The following is an 18,717-nucleotide window of genomic DNA, read 5'->3' on the forward strand; positions in this document are numbered from 1 at the left end:
CTAAGCCTCACTCTCACTCACACTAGGCAAGCTCTCTCTACTAATGAGTCTCTTTCCCAGTCCTTTATTTTGTTTTGAGACAGGCTCTTGCTAAATTGCTGAGGCTGGCCTTTGAGTTCACTGAGCAGTACAAGCTGGCTTCCCAAGTAGCTGGGACTACAGGTGAGCACCGTCACACCCACATCGTGTGACTTTTAAAGGAAGTGTTAGGAATAGAACCCTGGACCCGGAGCACTTTAGACAAGTGATCTAACACAGAGATCCATTCCCCACCTCCAGGACATCCTTTTAAAAGGAAGATGGATGTTTGTTTATTTGTGTGTGGGGGGGTTCGTTATTTGTTTGTTTTGTTGGTTTTTCAGACATGTTTTCTCTATGTAGCCTTGGCTATCTTGGAACTGACTCTAGACCAGGCTGCTTTGTCTCCTGAGTGGTGGGGTTAAAGGCGTGTACCACCTGGTTAAAGGTTAAAGGTTAAAGGTTAAAGGCCTGGCACACCTGGAAGATTCTATTCAATTAAAAACAAACACTTGTTTTCCCTCGGATCTATTCCTTGAGTTTAGGCCTATTCACAAGCCTCACACATTGCCCCCTCCCCATGTGTGAAAGACACCCAGGGCCTGGCAGGAACTAACGGAACAACTGTGGTACAGAATTCTTCTACCCTCTTGTGGATCTTTGTTTTGAAAATTATTTTTATTATTTTATTTGTCCCCGTGTGTGTGTGTGTGTGTGTGTGTGTGTGTGTGTGTGTGTGCGCGCGCGCGCGTGTGCGCACACCCACACACATGCACATGCGCACGTGCTAGCGAACTCGCACAAGTGCAGGTGCCTTCAAAGACATTGGAGCCCCTGGAGCTGGAGTTACAGGCAGTTGTGAGCCACTTGGTGTGAATGCTAGGAATCACACCTGGACCTCCAAAGAACAGGGCATGCTCTTAACCACTGAACTGTCTGTCACCCCAGCTGCCTCCTGGATATTTCTTTCCAGATCTTTTGGAGTTGTGTCTTCCATGCCCAATTTAAAGTGGGGTTTAAAGCACAAGTCTTTATTGAGCTTTCATAAAAAGCAAATCTCTTCCCTTTGTGCTCATATTTCACCAGCTTATGGGATGCCTAATTCAATTGCCTCTTCACAAAAGCCAGTGTGGCTGGTACAGACCAGTTTGGAAACAAACCCAATAGACTCTTGGCAAGCATGCAATTTGATGGCAGAAAGCCAGAGGAGACAAGGGTGCCAAAGAATGGCTTGCTGGCCACCCAGCGGGCGTATGGCAGGAGTGCCCATTCAAACAGTCTGTAGAGCCCTGATTAGGGGGGTAAGCTGTTTTAACAGGTTGCTAACAAGAATTCTGTTGTCACTCTAATTTTAGCTAAACTCCATAGTATGGTATTGACTCTGGGAGACACCTGCCCAGCAGACAACTCATTTGCCAGCCTGTCTTACAGTCACAGTGATTATGGGATGAGCCTCACCAGTGGAGTGCAAGTTAAAGTATGGGTTCCAGGCATGGCCTCTAGGGAATAGAGGAAATCTCCATCTCTGTCTACAGTATAGATGCAGGGGACCCTGTGCCCTGGGAAATGGTGATGCCAGGAGCATCAGATGAAGGAAAGCCACCATCCCATCAGAATGCTTGCCTGGTTTATTAAGGTGGCTAGCACCACACTGTGACACACTAACCATGAAAGTGGGTGTGACAGTCAAATTAGATGACGCATATGCAACAGACTCCTGAGTGGGAGTCTTCAGGTTCCCAGATGAAGTCTGCCTTAAGGCTGAGGTCAAGCACAAAGTGCTGAGAACCCCTATGTTCCAGAAAGTTCCAAGACTCACCTGCAGGACCTTCTCAGAAGCATTATACTGACTTCCTCCTCCTTGTCCAGCCGGGTCAATCTAGGTAGTGAAGTCAAGGGCAAGTTTCTAGGGCCAGGGAACAGGTTTAGGTCCTGGGCCTACATTGTAACAACTGTGAGACTCTGGTAAAATTGTGTCAGCTCTCTGGGTGGCATGAAATGATAATATCTGTCACCTCATTGCCTTATGACTCCCCAAGTAAACAGAGACTGTGAGGCCAGCTTGAGTGATGGCTTCGTGCTCTATTCCACCCTCCCTCTGACTCCTGCCTCCCTTTTCTCCCTGACTTCTGAACCTGTCAATCACTATTTACACGGGTCTGTTCTTTGTCTACTTGGAAGCCAGAGGAGTTCTGCCTTGAGAGTCACAAGGAGTAACAATAGCCATCCAAGTCAGAGCAGGAAGTCTGGGGACAGCTTGGAGGGGACAATCTGGCCAAGAGAGGATGCCATAGCCGTCTGGAGTGTCTCAGCACAGAGGATCTGGAAGACACAGTAGGCCCGGGAGTCGGGAGTCGTGGAAATCTGGTCCAGTCAGGCGGAGGTTTATCTCAAGGTCCCGGAGGACTTTAAACAGAGTGATTTAGCTGTGGTTGTGTTTACAAAGGTCCTCCTGGCTGTGCAGTGTGGCTGACAGGAGAAGGCGCTCATGGTGGGTCATCCACAGACAGACAAGGTACCGTACCTCAGGGCCTGATGATTAAATAATACACTCGGCACAAATAGAAAAACAGCAAAATACTCTCCCTGCAAGGAAGGGAAAGCTAGCCACCTGTATCACCGCCTCACACTGAAGCTTGGGGCACGATCTTCAAATAGGCTGCACTTTTACATCTGGACAACAGGGGGCGGCAGCGAACTCTAGTCCCAGGACTTCCATCAGCTGGCAGCCTCTCCACTATTCACGCTTACAAATATCACTGGCGGCACGATGTTACTGGTTCCTCTACCAAAGCCCATTTGAACCCACTAATAATACACAGGTTTTTGCGAAGTGCGCACTCAGGGTGGGCTGGGGGCAGGGAACTCAGGAAATGCACCATCCTGCTCGGACCAGACGCTGCGAGGGGAGGGGGGAGGCAGGCTGTTCTTTAAACAGTCAATAAATGACCACCTGTGCTCTGGATAGTTGATAATAGTTCGGTTAAAGTGAAGAAAGGAATGGAGGGAGGGAGGGAGGGAGGGAGACAAAATAGGAGGAAGAGAGAGAAGGGAGATTAAAAACAAAGAGAAGAGAGAAGAGAGAGACGGGTGGTATGGGGGAGGGGGAACAGAGCACACAGGCCTTGCATTTGGCTGAGCCTCCCAGCTCTGATAGTAGCTGTAATTTTTCCAGTTTCAGTTTCTCCTCTGTAGAGCAGGAGTCCCTCCCGGACACAGTAAATGCTCACGAGACGAGGGTGCTGTCAGCTGCCTGGTACCATCCTGGTGCCCAGTCCTAGACCACAGGGCCAGATTCTCTAGAATTGTTGCCAGTTAGAACAGGGAGGACGCTGGGCACTTTAGCAGCAGGCCAGGGGTTTCTCTCTCTCTCTCTCTCTCTCTCTCTCTATCTCTATCTCTATCTCTATCTCTCTCCGCCCCCACTAAGGGAGCTCCATCTTCATTGTCTCCCTCAATGTGCAGGAAGATGTGGTACCCCAGTCCACGGAGACTGGCTCCCTGCTGCGAGCTCCAGTCATGGCCAACAGAGAAGTCTCCAGAGAGCAAAGGGTCAATGTCATACGGTTCCCCTGCTGCTCCAACCCAGGACTAAGGAAGTGAGTGGAGACACTTTCCTACGGTTCAGCCAGCCAGACCCAGGAAGCTCAGCTACAGAAGGACAGAGAAAGGCCAGAAGGTCATCATCTATGAGCCCAGCACCCTATCTTTGCACAGAGGGTGTGCCCTCCCTGCCCTCCATCCCTGCCCTCCATCATTCTGACTACACAGAACCACGAAGGCTGCCCTTCTCCTCCCTGTTTGGTGACTCTGGGAGGCTGGCAGCCTTACATCCTGAGGTTCCTTCTCCTCTCGCCTTCAGGCCAGCTCTGGGTTCAGCAACCTCGCCCCACCAGTGGGAAGCTGCTCTCAGATGTTCTCAGTACCCACACTAAGTGTTTCTTCCTTTTTTAGTCTGTTGAATAGAACAAGTCAGTCATTAAAGAGCATGCGGCTTCAAAGATACAAGGCTCAGGTACAGGCAAAGGCACACCTGTGGAGACGGAAATCAGCTAGGGCAGGGGTCATCCCTACAAGGGAGCAGCAGGAAGAGCAGGGCTTTTCTGAGGTGATGGGAATATGATACACCTGGATGGATATTGGTTACACTGTGTGCGTGGTTATAAAGGCTGAAGACGGGTTTGCAGCGTGTGCATATAACTGTGCAAATTACACACATCTCATCGAAGTTTCATAGGGAAAAATCACTACTTAAGCACAGAGACTATTTTTGTTGTTTGTTTAGATTTTGGGTTTTGAACTCATTGTGTCCTCTGGCTGGCCTGGAACCCAGTATGTAGACAGGCTGGCCTCGAACTCACAGGATCCATCTACCTGCCTTTTCCTTGGAGTTTTGGGATTGTAGGCATGTGCTGCCACACTGACCAGAGACTTCTCTGATTTCCTAACTTGATGATAACACCAGTTTAAAAGGTATTTGTTGCCAGGCATGGTGGCACAAGCCTTTAATCCCAGCACTTGGAAGGCAGATGCAGGTGAATCTCTGAGTTTGAGGCCAGCCTGGTATACAAAGCAAGTTCCAAGACAGCCAAGGCTATTACACAAAGAAACCCTGTCTGGAAAAGTAGAAAAAAAAAAGTATTTGTTGTTTGTGGTGTTAGTGTATGTATGTGTATGTGGTATATGTGTGAGTGCATCTGCACATGTCCTTGTGTGTCTGTGTGTGTGTGTGTGTGTGTGTATACATATGTAGGACCTTAGGAATTGTGTCAGGTGCTGTCCACTGTTTTTTGAGACAGTGTCTCTCACTGGCCTGGAATTTACTAAGTAGGCTATGCTGACTGGCCTTGGAGCTGTAGGAATCCTCCTGCCTCCAATTGCTTAGTACAGGGATCATCACCACACCTGGCTTTTGTGTGTAGGTTCTAGGGATTCATCCCCGTTCTCATGCTTTCCGGGCAAACACTACCAAGGGGGCTGTCTCCCCGGCCCCCACTTCTATTTTTAAAACAAACAACAAACACTAAGTGGACCATGGAAGAGGATGTAATTTTTATATTTAGGTGGGGTTTTTTGTTTTGGTTTTGGTTTTGTTTTGACATAAAAACACAGGACCCCAAACAAAATTCCACTCCCGGTTCAGCTGTTCATCCCTGTCCTCCAGAGGGCACTCTGCTGTTGCTTGTCTGCCAGAGGTGTGGAGCTGTGAACCTCCTGCTTTTTGGGTGCTTAAGAAATGTGCATTCATCCAAATAGAGAGAAGTTCACAGATCTTGCAGATACTCCCTGGGGCAGTATGATTTTATCTCTTCATGTTCACAGAGAATTCTGCCACTGAATTCTTCCCCGGCGGGCAGGGTATTCTCAGACCAGGGAAGCCAGACCCAGGAGTCCACCTATAATCTTGACTTTGGGGACAAGTGCATACAAGTCCCAGAAGGGAATTGGGAATTTCAGGCAATCTGATGCCTGGTATCCCCGCATCCCCATTGTCCCCAGCATGGTGGCCAGGTAGCCTTTTTCATACCGGGAAGTTTGGAGAGAAAGTTGTCCCGTGTGCACGTTTGATACGGAACTAGCCAGGACAACCCAGAAGCCTGGGTCGGAATGCCAGGCTGAATTAGAAAATGGATTTGGTCATGTGCTCCACCTACCTCAGACAGAGCAGGTATCCCTCAGTGGCCCTGGACAATGAATCCAACCAGGACAGTAAACTGCAGCCAAGAGCATGGAAGGGGACATGTACCATCAGTCCAGGCCCGAGTCCTAGGGACACCCGCTGAGACTGGCAGGCTCTGTATCTCCATCCCCAGCTGGCTCTAAAAGGCACTGTTCCATGAGCTGCGACTCCTGGCTGCTGGACAGGGTCTGGGCAGACACAGGCGGCGCTGGATCTCCAGGTGGCAGAATCGGTTCTGGTTAGAAACTCGAGTGGCTACACCCAGCCCACAGGTGGTTGAGCAGGGGCCCCAGGCTGTGCTAACTTTTGGACAGGGGACATCAGCAGATGCAGGAGTAACAAGGCCAGAAACCTGGTGTCCTGGGGGTTGAAAAGATGAGGGTGAACATGGAGAGAGGGCATGGACCCTCAGGCAAGTCTGCTCACTTGCTAGCCATCACAGGGTCCCTGGAGAAGCTGCTTAGCCTTAGTTTCTTCCTAAACTTCCTAACATTTGGGGTTGAATAAAACAATTACGGGAAGTCTAAGTACAGTGCACCCCACTGACCTGGGGCATGAGACAACTAAAAAGGGGGAAAGGTCTTTCTTTTTTCTCTACCTTCCTACTCCCTGGTACATGGTATCATACAGACACACATGTGTGGCGCTGTAACTCTGTGGCAAGGTTGCTGAAGGACCCAAGATGACAGGGTCACCATGGCCAATCTCTCCTCCTCTTCTCTTATGCTTTATATCCTTCCCTCTAGCAATGAGGACCAAGAGCACATATGGCAAAGACTAGAGAGATTTTTCAGTTGTCACAGTCAATGTATACAAGGGTATTTTGGGGGGGGGTGTGGATGCTGATACATTCGGAACATAGAGGCCAGGTTGTCTTTCTACATCCCACAGCATATCCAACAGCCCCCAACCACAAAGAGTGACTCATCCCAAATGTCACTGGTGCTGGTGGTGAAAAACCCTGCCTTGTATCTGGGGTTATGTGTCAGAGCAGGGGGTGTTGATCAAGGACTGCTCAGGAGCACCAACATGCGAGGGTGCCGGCATCCCCGTGTGAAGGCAGGAGTTTGCACAGAACCCACACAGCCTCCTAGGAACACAGGTCACCTCCGGATCACGAAGGCTGGCTAAATGAGAATGTTATTGGATAGTTGTGAAGCCATCTTTGCTAAGAAATCGTCTCAAGAATAAAAGAGTCTGCACGTGCTCAGTACAGACTAAAATACAAAAACTATCCTTGATGCGCAGCTGGTTGAATCCATGGATACTGAGGACCAACTTTAAGTATGTTCATGGCCCTGTACAAGCACACATAACAGAGGCCAGATCGGAGGTAGGGCTTTTAGCTTGCTTTTTAATATGTAAGGTGAGGGCTGGCGGCATGGCTCTAAGATAGAGCATTGGCCTAGTGTGTACAAGGTTCTAGGTTCAATCCCAAGTACTATGTGAGGGGGGGGGCGTGGAATACGTACAGCGAGCTGGATGACTTTCTCCTGTGTGCCTAACTAACTTGTTGTGTCATATTCCCTGATGGGGATAATGGTGACCAGAGCGCTTATGCAGTGTTAGCATCAGGCACCTTTACTTGACCTAATTCATTTTGTCCTCGCCACAGCTCTAAAAGGTGGCTGTTCTTATTGGTTCCACTTGACAGTTGGAGAAACCGAGGCAGGGAACTTCAACAACTTTCTCAGAGTCACACAGCAAGCAAGGCCAGAGCTGGGTTTAGTCACCTTCCCCAGTCAAGTCATGTGACATCAATAACATTTTTAGAGATACAAGGAAACAAAGTCCCCAAGTTGAAGACTTTGAAGAAGGCTGCCGCTGTCTTGTCTGTACCTCTGCCCAGCCCTGGGTTGTGTCCCAAACTCCAGTCCTGACTGCTTCAGCTTTTACCTAATAATTTACTAAATCCAGACTATCATGGACTCATAATATTATAAATTTTCCACATATATTAAGTACCATAAATAAGTTCTCTATGTATATCTGTATTTTGTCACATTGCATTAGCCTATACTATATTTATTATCTACACTATATTATTTCTATCACTGTGAGATGTACAAATTTAGCTTGAGTGTTAACGCATCTCCCTCCTTTCCACTCTGTCACCTGAATGTGAACTTCTATTTTTTTTTTTAAGATTTATTTTTATTTTATGAGTGTATGTTTTGCCTCACATATGTTTGTGCACCTTGCGCATGCCTGGTACCCACAGTGATCAGAAGAGGGCATCTCATGCCCTTAAAGTAGAGTTATGAAAGGGGGTGAGCCACCACATTGGTGCTAGGGTCTGAACCAGGGTCCTCAAGTTATAATATCTCAAGTCCCTCAAACCTTATTTTAAATGATTTATTAGCTGAAATCATATCTGTAAGTGGCTGCATCTTATTCTGTCAGTTTCTAGGAGGCTGTTGCAATGTCCCACCATCCTGTCCCCAACCCCAACAGCTGAGGTCTTGATGGCCTGGGCCTACCCTACACTCACCTTGGGCCGTGTGAGACTGGATCCTCGGCATCACTCCTTGGTCACACACCCACTCAGGACAGCACCTACCAGGCACCTCTACTCTCCTGGGGTGTGGGCAGTCCCAGCTGGGCAGCAGTACATCCTCACTGCACAGTGGCAGGCAGGTGAAGCCACCATCATTGCAGCGGCAGAGGACCCTGCAATTGGGCTGGAAGGTCTCTCCATCCAGGTACCTGTGGCCATTCACCTCGCAGCTTCCATCCTCCTCCTCCACTGTGTAGGGGGGAGAAAGCAGGCCAGCTCTGGGTGCTGGGGCCAGAGCTCAAGACAGGCACCCTGTGCCAGCCCCATGCCTTACCACACCCCTCCCCCACTGGCCTTCATCCCTCCTCAGCAAGACAGAGAAGCATCCAGGAGCCTGGCTTGGACCCCAGCTCTAAATTTTCTTAACCATGGACCAAGTAATTTCACTTCTTGCCTCAGTTTCTCTGTGTGAAAAGTAGTATATGTTAGTATTTATTTCACAGTGTGTCCTGGACAAAATGAAATGGTGTGTGATGAATGTGACAAAATGAAGCCTTGGGTAACGGGATGTGACTCAGTTACCCAGCACTTACCCAGCATGTTCACGGCCCTGATTTCAATCTCCAGCTTTGTATGAACTCAGTGAGGCGGCATGCTTGGTGGCACTCCTGCAATTCTAGACTTGGGAGTTGGTGACAAGAGATTCAGAGGTTGAAGGCCAGCCTGGGCTGGAGACTCTGTGATGTTAGTGATAGTTAGTGTTTGCCAGTGAAGCACACTGGGCCTGGGGTCTCGTGTAACACCCTCTCTGTCCTTTTTCTGTGTGGGGTCATCACTGTCTGCCAAGGTTTAACTTGCTGGCCATGGGACTTTGCAGTAGCTACTTAAATTCTCTGAGCAGCCCCATCACCACCTCCCTGGAGAGCTGGAGCCTGGAGTGCTCCTCCTCGGATCCTCTTATTTGTCCAGAGAGGAAAACCAGATCAGATCCCTGTCCCCACTGCCTCCAGATCACAGCCCGTGGGTACAAAGACCAGGCCTTCTGACCTGGACTATGCTGCCATTGTTTCCCTAGAAACCACCAAGGTAGCTGTGCCTCACTCCCCATTTGGCCTGGCCACCTCTGGGTCCACCCCAGCACACCCATCACACACACACACACACACACACACACACATCACATCACACATACACACACCCATCACACACACACACACCCATCACACACACACCCATCACACACACACCCATCACACACACACCCATCACACACACACACCCATCACACACACACACACCCATCACACACACACACATCACACACACACCTATCACACACACACATCACACACACACATCACACACACACCCATCACACACGCATCCATCACACACACACCCATCACACACACACCCATCACACATACACACACACATCACACACACACCCATCACACATACACACACACATCACACACACACCCCCATCACACACACACCCATCACACACACACACACCCATCACACACACACCCATCACACACACACACCCATCACACACACACCCATCACACACACACCCATCACACATACACACACCCATCACACACACACACATCACACACACACACCCATCACACACACATCACACACACACCCCCATCACACACACACCCATCACGCACACACCCATCACGCACACACCCATCACACACACACCCATCACACACACACACCCATCACGCACACACCCATCACACACACACCCATCACACACACACACATCACACACACACACCCATCACACACACATCACACACACACCCCCCATCACACACACACCCATCACGCACACACCCATCACGCACACACCCATCACACACACACCCATCACACACACACACCCATCACGCACACACCCATCACACACACACCCATCACACACACACACCCATCACGCACACACCCATCACGCACACACCCACACACACACCCATCACACACACACACCCATCACACACACACATCACACACACACCCATCACGCACACACATCACACACACACCCATCACGCACACACACATCACACACACACACCCATCACACACACACACACCCATCTCACACACACACCCATCACACACACACATCACACACACACATCACACACACACACACCCATCTCACACACACACCCATCACACACACACATCATACACACACATCACACACACACACACCCATCACACACACACCCACCACACACACACCCATCACACACACACCCATCACACACACACACCCATCACACACACACACCCATCACACACACACACACATCACACACACACCCATCACACACACACCCATCACACACACACCCATCACACACACACACACCCATCACACACACACCCATCACACACACACCCATCACACACACACACACCCATCACACACACACCCATCACACACACACCCATCACACACACACCCATCACACACACACACACACATCACACACACACATCACACACACACACACCCACCACACACCCATCACGCACACACCCACACACACACACACACCCTACCTCACCTCTGTTGCCTCAGCTTTAGCCCCCTCGTTGCCAGGATGACCTGGTAAACAGAGGCATGTTTAGGAAAGTCAACTGAGGATGATAATTTTAGCAAGAGTTCCTGGCACCTCAGCCCATCAGCTGGGAGCTGACTGGGTGTGGGGCAAGTGGGGCGGGGCAGCCAATCCCTCAGCAGGGTAGATGCCCTGTGAGAGGCGCTGTGAATTGGCAAACCCCACGAACCATCTCAGGATTCTCCTACCCAGGTGCACCCATGTCCAGATGCCCAGACCCTTGTTTCCTCCAAGCTTTCTTCAGGGTCCCCTCTGCCAGCAACCTCCCATGAGAGCAGCCTTCACTTGGGTCCCCAGGATCCCCTGAGCACAAGCCACAGGCTTGCCATCTGGGAACTCTCAGTGCCTTTTCTCCCCTCTGGAAGTCACTGGCAAGGACTTGCAAGCTGTGTGACCTATGTAAGTGACTTGAGCCTCTCTGAGCTGAGCCCCCTCGCCTGCAAAGTAGGGGCAACATTAGGATCTACCCCAGTGTCTAGCTTAAAGAAAAACCGGCTTGTAAAGCATTTTCCCACTCGACTTACTCAAAAAAGGGCTCCCATCAATGCCAGCCCCACTAGAAGCTCTGCTGTCATCCACGAAAGCCACAAATATCTGCTGAGCACCTACTGTGGCCTAGGCCGTGTGCCAAGCAGTTGTAATTCAGGATATGTGCACAAATGGGCAAATATCCTCATTGGATCACTCCAATGAAAATAAACACAGCCAACAAACCGAGATTGTGCTGGCTGGGGACCGGCCCTAGAGAAACCAAGGTGCCGGCGAGGAATTGTAATGTTTTAAATGTGGTTGGTGCCAGGGCCTCATGGACAAAATAGTGTGTGAGTAGGAATGGGAGGGAAGTAGGGGACGTTCCTTGTGTATATCTAAGGAAAGAGTGAGGATAGAGGAACAGCCAGGACAAAGGCCCTGAGGTCGAGAGCAAGACTTGAGTGTTCAAGGCCAGTGTGGCCTTGAAGTGTGGCTTGAAGAAAGGGAGTGGGTGAGGTCACTCTTGTCCACGTGGGAAGCACGCTTAGATGAACTAGATGAATTGTAACAACCTAAACCTCTGTTTCTCTAAGGTTCTCAACTGGGGTGATTTTTGCTCTTTGGTGACCTTGGCAAGGTCGCCATTGGTATCTAATTCTGGCACCTCGTAGGCACAGAGGGTGTTGCTGACTGTCAGGCCACAGAGAGACTCTCCCCCCACCCCCAACAGTGGCCCTGGTGCATAGTCACTAAATCCTGCCCCAGAGTGTCAGAGGACACCCAGGTCTGACAGAGTGGTGAGGAATGTCACACATCCAATGCCACGGGGCAAGCAGCACTGGGGTTCACATTGCAGCCTAAGGCTCCCAGTGGGGGATGGAAGGAATGGACTGTTCCTTAACTCTGGTTGGAGGTGGGGCAAGCTATAGGGCCTAGAGCATGCTATCTAATGTCTCTGAGCCTCAGTTTCCCTGTTTGTAGTACTTGTGCCGCAGGACTATGGGACATGAACAGTGAGTGACCAGCACCGTTCGTGGCACGCACTAAGTTCTTCGGAGCCTGTACCCTTGCTTTCCACAGGGCTGTGCTTTTGCCTTGGGGCAGCTGTTTGCCCAGCTTTGGAGCTGGCTCTGATTTGGATGGGTGTGGATGGAAATCAACACCAGGGAAGTCCCAGCACAGGTCAAGAGAGAAGAAACAAGGAGTGGGCCCAGGAACCCTTGGGTCACTGGTTGAGATGGAGGAACATAGCACCTAACGTGGGGTAAGACAGATCCAGAGAGCAGGACTCCCCTTTAACTCTGGACCCCATGGCCTTTACACCGCCATGCCCCGCCCCCATTAGTCTGGCAAACCTACTTACAGAGGCACATGGCCTCCCGGCCACCGGGGCCTGCCCCAGGCTGACAAACCAGGCCCTGGCTGGAGTCGCAGACGCGTAGATGGTCACAGAACTCCCCCAGCCGCCGTGCACACACTTGACAGCAGCCACAGCCATCCAGCACAAGCGGAACTCCCAGTGGGCACTGGGGTGGTGTCCAGGGACAAGTACAGGATGTTGGACACAGCTGGGCACATACCTGAGGAGACAGAGACCTCACTTAGCTTTGACGATCATGGAAGGTTTGGAGACTATCACAAATGATCACTTCTTGGCCAAATCAGACCGTGTGGGATCCTTGTCTTCGCCTCGGTGTCACACAGAACTGGCCTTGAACTGGGACTGTCTGTCCCATGGTGCTCCTAAGAGGCCTCGTGACACTGAGCATTGGAACAAAGACCACAGGTCACAGTTTTAGTTCTAGGCTCTGCCTCATTGGCCGAATTGTCTGAGCGTTCCTTGAGTTCTCCGAACCTGGGTTTACTCATTTGTGAGAATGGGCAGGAAATGATGCCACTAACCCTGAGCATGGTAGTTTGCTTTGGGGGGGGGGTGAGGGTGCACACCCCGTGGCTGCCTCTTTCATTCTCCACTCCATTTTTATTTTGAGACAGGGCCTCTCGTTGTGCCTGGTGATCATCAATTGATTAGGCTGCCTGCTAAGCGAGCCCTGAGGATCTGTTTGTCTTTCTGCACCCTCAGTGCTGGGGTACAGATGCGTCCCAATGTACCCGGCTCTTACATGCGGGTGCTGGAGAATCGATCTCAGGTCCTCAAGCCTGAGCAAGAAGCACCTTACCCACTGAGCCATCTCCCCAGCCTCTTGAATGTGGGTAACTCTGGTGGTCATCCTTGCTAATTACAATGAAGGCTAACCTTTGAACCCATGGGAAGAGTGAGGGCCTGAGGGGTGGAAAGAGATGAAGCCAACACTTCCTGGGGGAGTTTTTACCCCCAGGCCAAAGAAATCAAACAGAATATGGAGTTCCCTGGTCCTGGCACAATCCAGCATGTTTCCTAGCCCTGAGTACACATCAGATTAACCGGGAAAGGGAAAACACAGATTCCCAGGCCTCCTCCAGGACTCACGAAACTAGAGGTCAGAAGCAAGACTGCAATCTATTTAACAAGCTGGCTAGAAGCTTTTAGATTCTGCTAGGTTCACAGACTCTCTGGCCCAGCCCACCCCAACTGGCCACCCCCATACTTCTACCCCATTCCCACTCCCCCACTTTACCCTGCTCCCACGCCCCCCCCCCCCGCACAGATGGGACAATTGACTCCAAAGGGGAAAAATGATTGCTCATAGGCAGATCTGGGGGCTGTGCCAAGCCCACCTCCCCGAGGTGTACTCCTGGCCCCAGAGGGGTAGGCTTCTCCTGCAACAGTCAAAATCTGAGCCCGGGGCTGGATGGTGGTGGTGCATGCCTTTAATCCCAGCACTCGGGAGGCAGAGGCAGGTGGATCTCTGTGAGTTCAAGGCCAGCCTGGTCTACAAAGTTCCAGGACAGCCTCCAAAGCAATATGGAGAAGCCCTGTCTCAAAAACAAACAAACAAACAAACAAACAAACATCTGAGCCAGGGGATCAGTACCCATTTATTGCAGGACCAAGGCTTCACCCCAGTGGCACAACTTAGCCAGGACAGAAATACCCAAATGAGAGCCATGGGCTCTCGAGAGGGTGGGAGCTGTGAGGGAGGTAACCATTCAAGATGTCCCTGACTCTGCCCTAGCAGGAGTAGATAGCTATGGAGAATTTGTGATTTAGGAAAAGAAAACTAAAGACCCAACGCCTCCTGATTGGTCCAAAGAGACAATGATCTCTTTACCTCGGGGGGGAGGGGGGCTCATTCTGTCCACCATTGGACCCAGAGTTCCCCCAAACCTGTTTTCCAGGGCCCGCAGTTCTCACTGTGGCCAGCAGGGGCTGCCACTGAGTAGCTGCCTGTCCTTGACCAGGGCTCCCACCTAAGGCAAGGCACTGCAGAATTTCAGGTTCCAAAGGGTTCCTGGACCGCCTCTGAGAGCTTGTAATGAACACACGCTGTCACCTCTCCAGGCCTCCTGTGTAACCTCAATATGGGATATAATACATTCTGGGGCACCTCACTCGGAGCTGGCCTTCAAGGAAAGAGGTGGAACTTCAGAACAGGGTTTTAACTCCCTTTGCTGACCAGAAATGGCCTAGCAGAAATCAAGCCTTCTGCCGAGCCCCCGGTCTACTTCAGGCCCCCAGGAGCTTCCAGCTTCTCCAGTCCTGACTCCAGGACACCCCACTAAAGACCCCAGTTACCCTGGGTGATGTGTGGGCAAGCTGTCCGTTTAGCACTCTCCTGTGAGGTATGGCAGCTCGTCTAAAAGATGATGTCATAACACTTGGAGGACTGAGGCAGGAAAAGAGCCTCAAGTCTGAACTCAGCCAGAGCTGCATTGTGAGTTCCAGGCCAGCCTGGGCTACAGAGGCTATTTGTTTGAAAATAAAGTCCAAAACAATAATGTCAAAAAGAAGTCAAAATCAAGAGGTAAAAGCTGGAAAGTAGTGGGATAGGACCAGAATTCAGGTCCTGGGAAGCCTGAGCCCTAACTTAACTCTTGTGCCTACCTGTCACCCCCAGGGGCTCCTCCACTGGCAGCAAAGCCTCTGCCTTGGCCTACTTTTTTGGTAAAGGACAGTGACAAGACAGGGCAAGTGTTCTTGCCTGGCCTATGGACGAGGCGGCCCCCTCTGGCCTCCTCCTCCCACGCCCTCTCTGTGTCCCCATATCCAAGCTGTCTCGACAGGGCCTTGTTGTTTCCAGTGTTCCGGGCCCCAGGCCACAGCCAGGAGTCACAGCCTGCCCAGGACACCTGGAGTTCCTGTCCCCGGGAAGGGTGCAGCTTCACATATTCCCGGCGACTATATCCCCAGGGTCCTGTGCCAGGTGCCAGTCAACCTGCGGGGACCAGGAAAAAATGGCCTCACAGATGTCACTCCTGTGGCGAATCTAGGGCAGCCCTTCCTCGGCCTGTCAGACACTTCTCCCTCCTGGGGATCCAGGAGACTGAGACACCCACTCCAGCATCTTGTTCTGCCCATCCCCTTCCCAGACTGGAAACCAGTTGGTCCTGATCTTTTCAGGGAGACCTCTTGAGGCCCACACTCTATTGGCCCCAGGCCCTAACTCCATCTTACCAGGAATTCAACATTTACTGTAAGGCATTGCCCAGGCTGGGGTGGGGGCACAGAGTGGGGTGTCCTCAGAACACACTATGTCCATCCCAGGCGCCATCATGCTACTCTTCTATGTTCCATTTCTTTGCTGTGTGGCTTTGGGCAATTGCTTACCCTCTCTGAGCCTCATTTGACTAAAACAGGAAAACACCTTGTAAGACTGTTGTGAATGTGAGGCAAAGTGGAACTATACACAAGCCTGTTTTAAAAAAAAAAAATGTTCCAAGTGACACTGAGAGATACTTACCCACAGAGATATCTCCTGCTCTCTCTAACCAGGGTCAAAAGGTCACTGACCACCTAAGGGCCAGCACTCTGTGCCCTTACAGATTGTACTTTGCAATCAGACCCCAACATCCAACCCTGTCCTGGTTTATTGTTACACAACACTTACATCTGACTTAGTTTCTGTGGAGGAGAGAGGGTCCCTGCCTGGTCACTGCCCCTTTTGGACACTTATCTTGGTCCAGGACCTGTGCTACCCTCTGCAGAGCAATTCCCCTCTGATCTAACCAAGGGGGTTCTTGTACGAATTCAACTGAGGCAGAGGCTCAGAAAGGGAAGGACACATGCCTGAGGTCACACAGCAGCACTTGCAAGGAACAGTGAGTGGTCTGAGCCCAGGAAGGAAGCAAGCCTGGGCACAAAGAATAGACTTTATCCCTCCAAAGGTCCTAAATTGTGACCACATATCTGTCCACCCAGAATTCTACTTTTAAAGACCAGGATTCCTTACCATTGAGAGTAGACAAAGGGAGATGGCCAGAAGATGGGTCAGTGGGGTGTCCCTCATGTCACCGTGTCCCTTGTGGAGCCAGCTTCAAACCTGGGAGGCAAGACCTGAGTCTTTATGTTCTACAGGCTATGAGGTTCCTACTAGTTACATAGATACAGAGAGAAAGAGAGAGAGAGAGAGAGAGAGAGAGGGAGGGAGGGAGGGAGGGAGGAGGGGGAAGGAGAGGGAGAGAGGCAGAGCACACACACACACACACACACACACACACACACACACACACCACTTACAGTTCTAACTCTTCTCCCCATAGACTCAGGAATGAACCCAGTTACCTGAAGGTGAGGCCTCCGAGGCCACCAAGAGGGCATGTGTGACAGTGTGTGACGCCCAAGCCACCTCCAGTGCCAAGAGGTAAGGACAAGCCGGCAGGAGCCTCTCAGCTCCTCAGCTTCCAGCAAGAAAAGCTTCCAGCCCAAGCCACTGCCACAGCAGCTGCAGGCTTGCCAGGGCCCCTGTCCCACCCCCAGGGGCCCGTGGAGACCAGAAGCGTCCGGCAAACACCCCTTTGCTGATCTGACCCACAGCGTCGTGAGCCCTGTGGCCCAAACTCCGGGCAGCCTAGACTCAGCCTGCGGTTTCTGGCAGGGAGACTGGCAGCCACCCAGAAGTGGGTGTGACCCAGAGTAGAGCTTCCCTGGCAGCCTGGCTGCTCTTGACAACCAGGAGCCTCCCTATCCTCCTGGGCTTCAAAGGTGGCTTAGTGTGGCCAAGCCTGAGCAGGCTGAGCCTACTATGTGTTGCTGGCACTGGCTGGGCCCTGCTGATCTGATTAAGCTAAATCGTCTTTGTTGAATTCTGAGGGGCTCTGTGGGACTGGAGACCCTGGGGACCAGACCCTGGGGGATGGGGACAGCAAGGGAAACACTGAAGAGGCTTCCTTGTTCAGTCTAAGGCTGGGGTACAACCTTTTGAGGGAGATGCCATTTCTGAGAGCCAAGAAAGAAGCTCTGAGGTAGAATGTTCCAGAGGGAAAAGCATGTTCAAATGCCCAGAGAAGGGACCCAGCACAGCAGCCCTGCCTATTCAGAGCCGAAGTTGTCTGGTGGCTATGTGGGTTCCTGGGCACTGGACTGTGCAGGCATATGCGGAAAATAAAACAGAATTCACGCCACCAACTGTGGGACATCCCCAGTGTCCCAGCTATTGGGTGCGGAGACCATCCCTAAGGTCCCATCAGTGGGTATGGGGAAGAAAGACAAGGGGTTTGAGGGCCAGGGTTATAGCTCAGCTGGTAGAGTGTGTGCCTGACATGCACACATCCCTGGGTTCCCTGACATTGCATAACGAATTGGGTTGGTGGTACATGCCTGTCATCCCAGAACTTGGGAGTCAAGGTTGTCCTTGGCTACATAGTGAGTTTGAGTCTAGAATGGATACATGAGACTCTGCTTGAAAGAAAAAAAGATAGATAGAAAGAAAGAAAGAAAGAAAGAAAGAAAGAGAAAGAAGGAAGAAAGAAAGAAAGAAAGGAAGGAAGAGAGAGAGGAAGGAAGGAAGGAAGGAAGGAAGAAAGGAAGGAAGAAGGAACTCAGCATAGGCTTGGGTGCTTAGAGAAGGCTGTAGCTCTCAACACCTCTGCCAGTTACAGTGGAACGTACCTGTGAGCCCAGAACACAGGAGGCTAGCCTGGACTGCAAAGCAAGACCCCATCTAGTAAGAAAACAATCAGGGAGTCCACATGCTCCCTCCAGGTCATGCACAGACTATGCCTACTGCTGTGAGTGTTAAAAGCCATTTCTAGAAAAGACCATGAGACCTGCCTCAGCCCCAGCCTGCAGAAGAAATGGTGTGGCCAGCGTGGGGATTTGCTGTTTGTGGTTTCCTCCCTGGTCCTTCTTGTGCTCACTGCATCTAAGCTGGGCCACAGGAAGGCATGAACACCAGGGAGATTGGAAAGGCATATCACAGCCATTTGGTTAGGTAGCAGGGGCAGAGGAATGGGGCACAGGCCCAGGATCAGGCATGCTGAGATGTGCAGTCACCCCTGAGCCAAGCTGGAGACCCCAC

General features: G+C 51.1%; 1 protein-coding gene across 1 annotated transcript; it reads right to left on the reverse strand.

Moving 5' to 3' along the window:
• Positions 1-5,058: 5,058 nt before the first annotated feature.
• Positions 5,059-17,197, reverse strand: Ccn5 (cellular communication network factor 5). Its single transcript, XM_051186703.1, has 5 exons — positions 16,983-17,197; positions 16,651-16,740; positions 12,684-12,900; positions 8,190-8,444; positions 5,059-6,058 (listed from the first exon to the last, which is right to left on the reverse strand). Exons 2-5 carry the CDS (start codon positions 16,705-16,707, stop codon positions 5,838-5,840), a joined length of 750 nt encoding a protein of 249 aa, XP_051042660.1. The 5' UTR covers positions 16,708-16,740; positions 16,983-17,197; the 3' UTR covers positions 5,059-5,837.
• Positions 17,198-18,717: the final 1,520 nt, after the last annotated feature.

This window comes from Phodopus roborovskii, unplaced genomic scaffold, assembly GCF_943737965.1.
Source record: "Phodopus roborovskii unplaced genomic scaffold, PHOROB, whole genome shotgun sequence".
Taxonomy (NCBI): domain Eukaryota; kingdom Metazoa; phylum Chordata; class Mammalia; order Rodentia; family Cricetidae; genus Phodopus; species Phodopus roborovskii.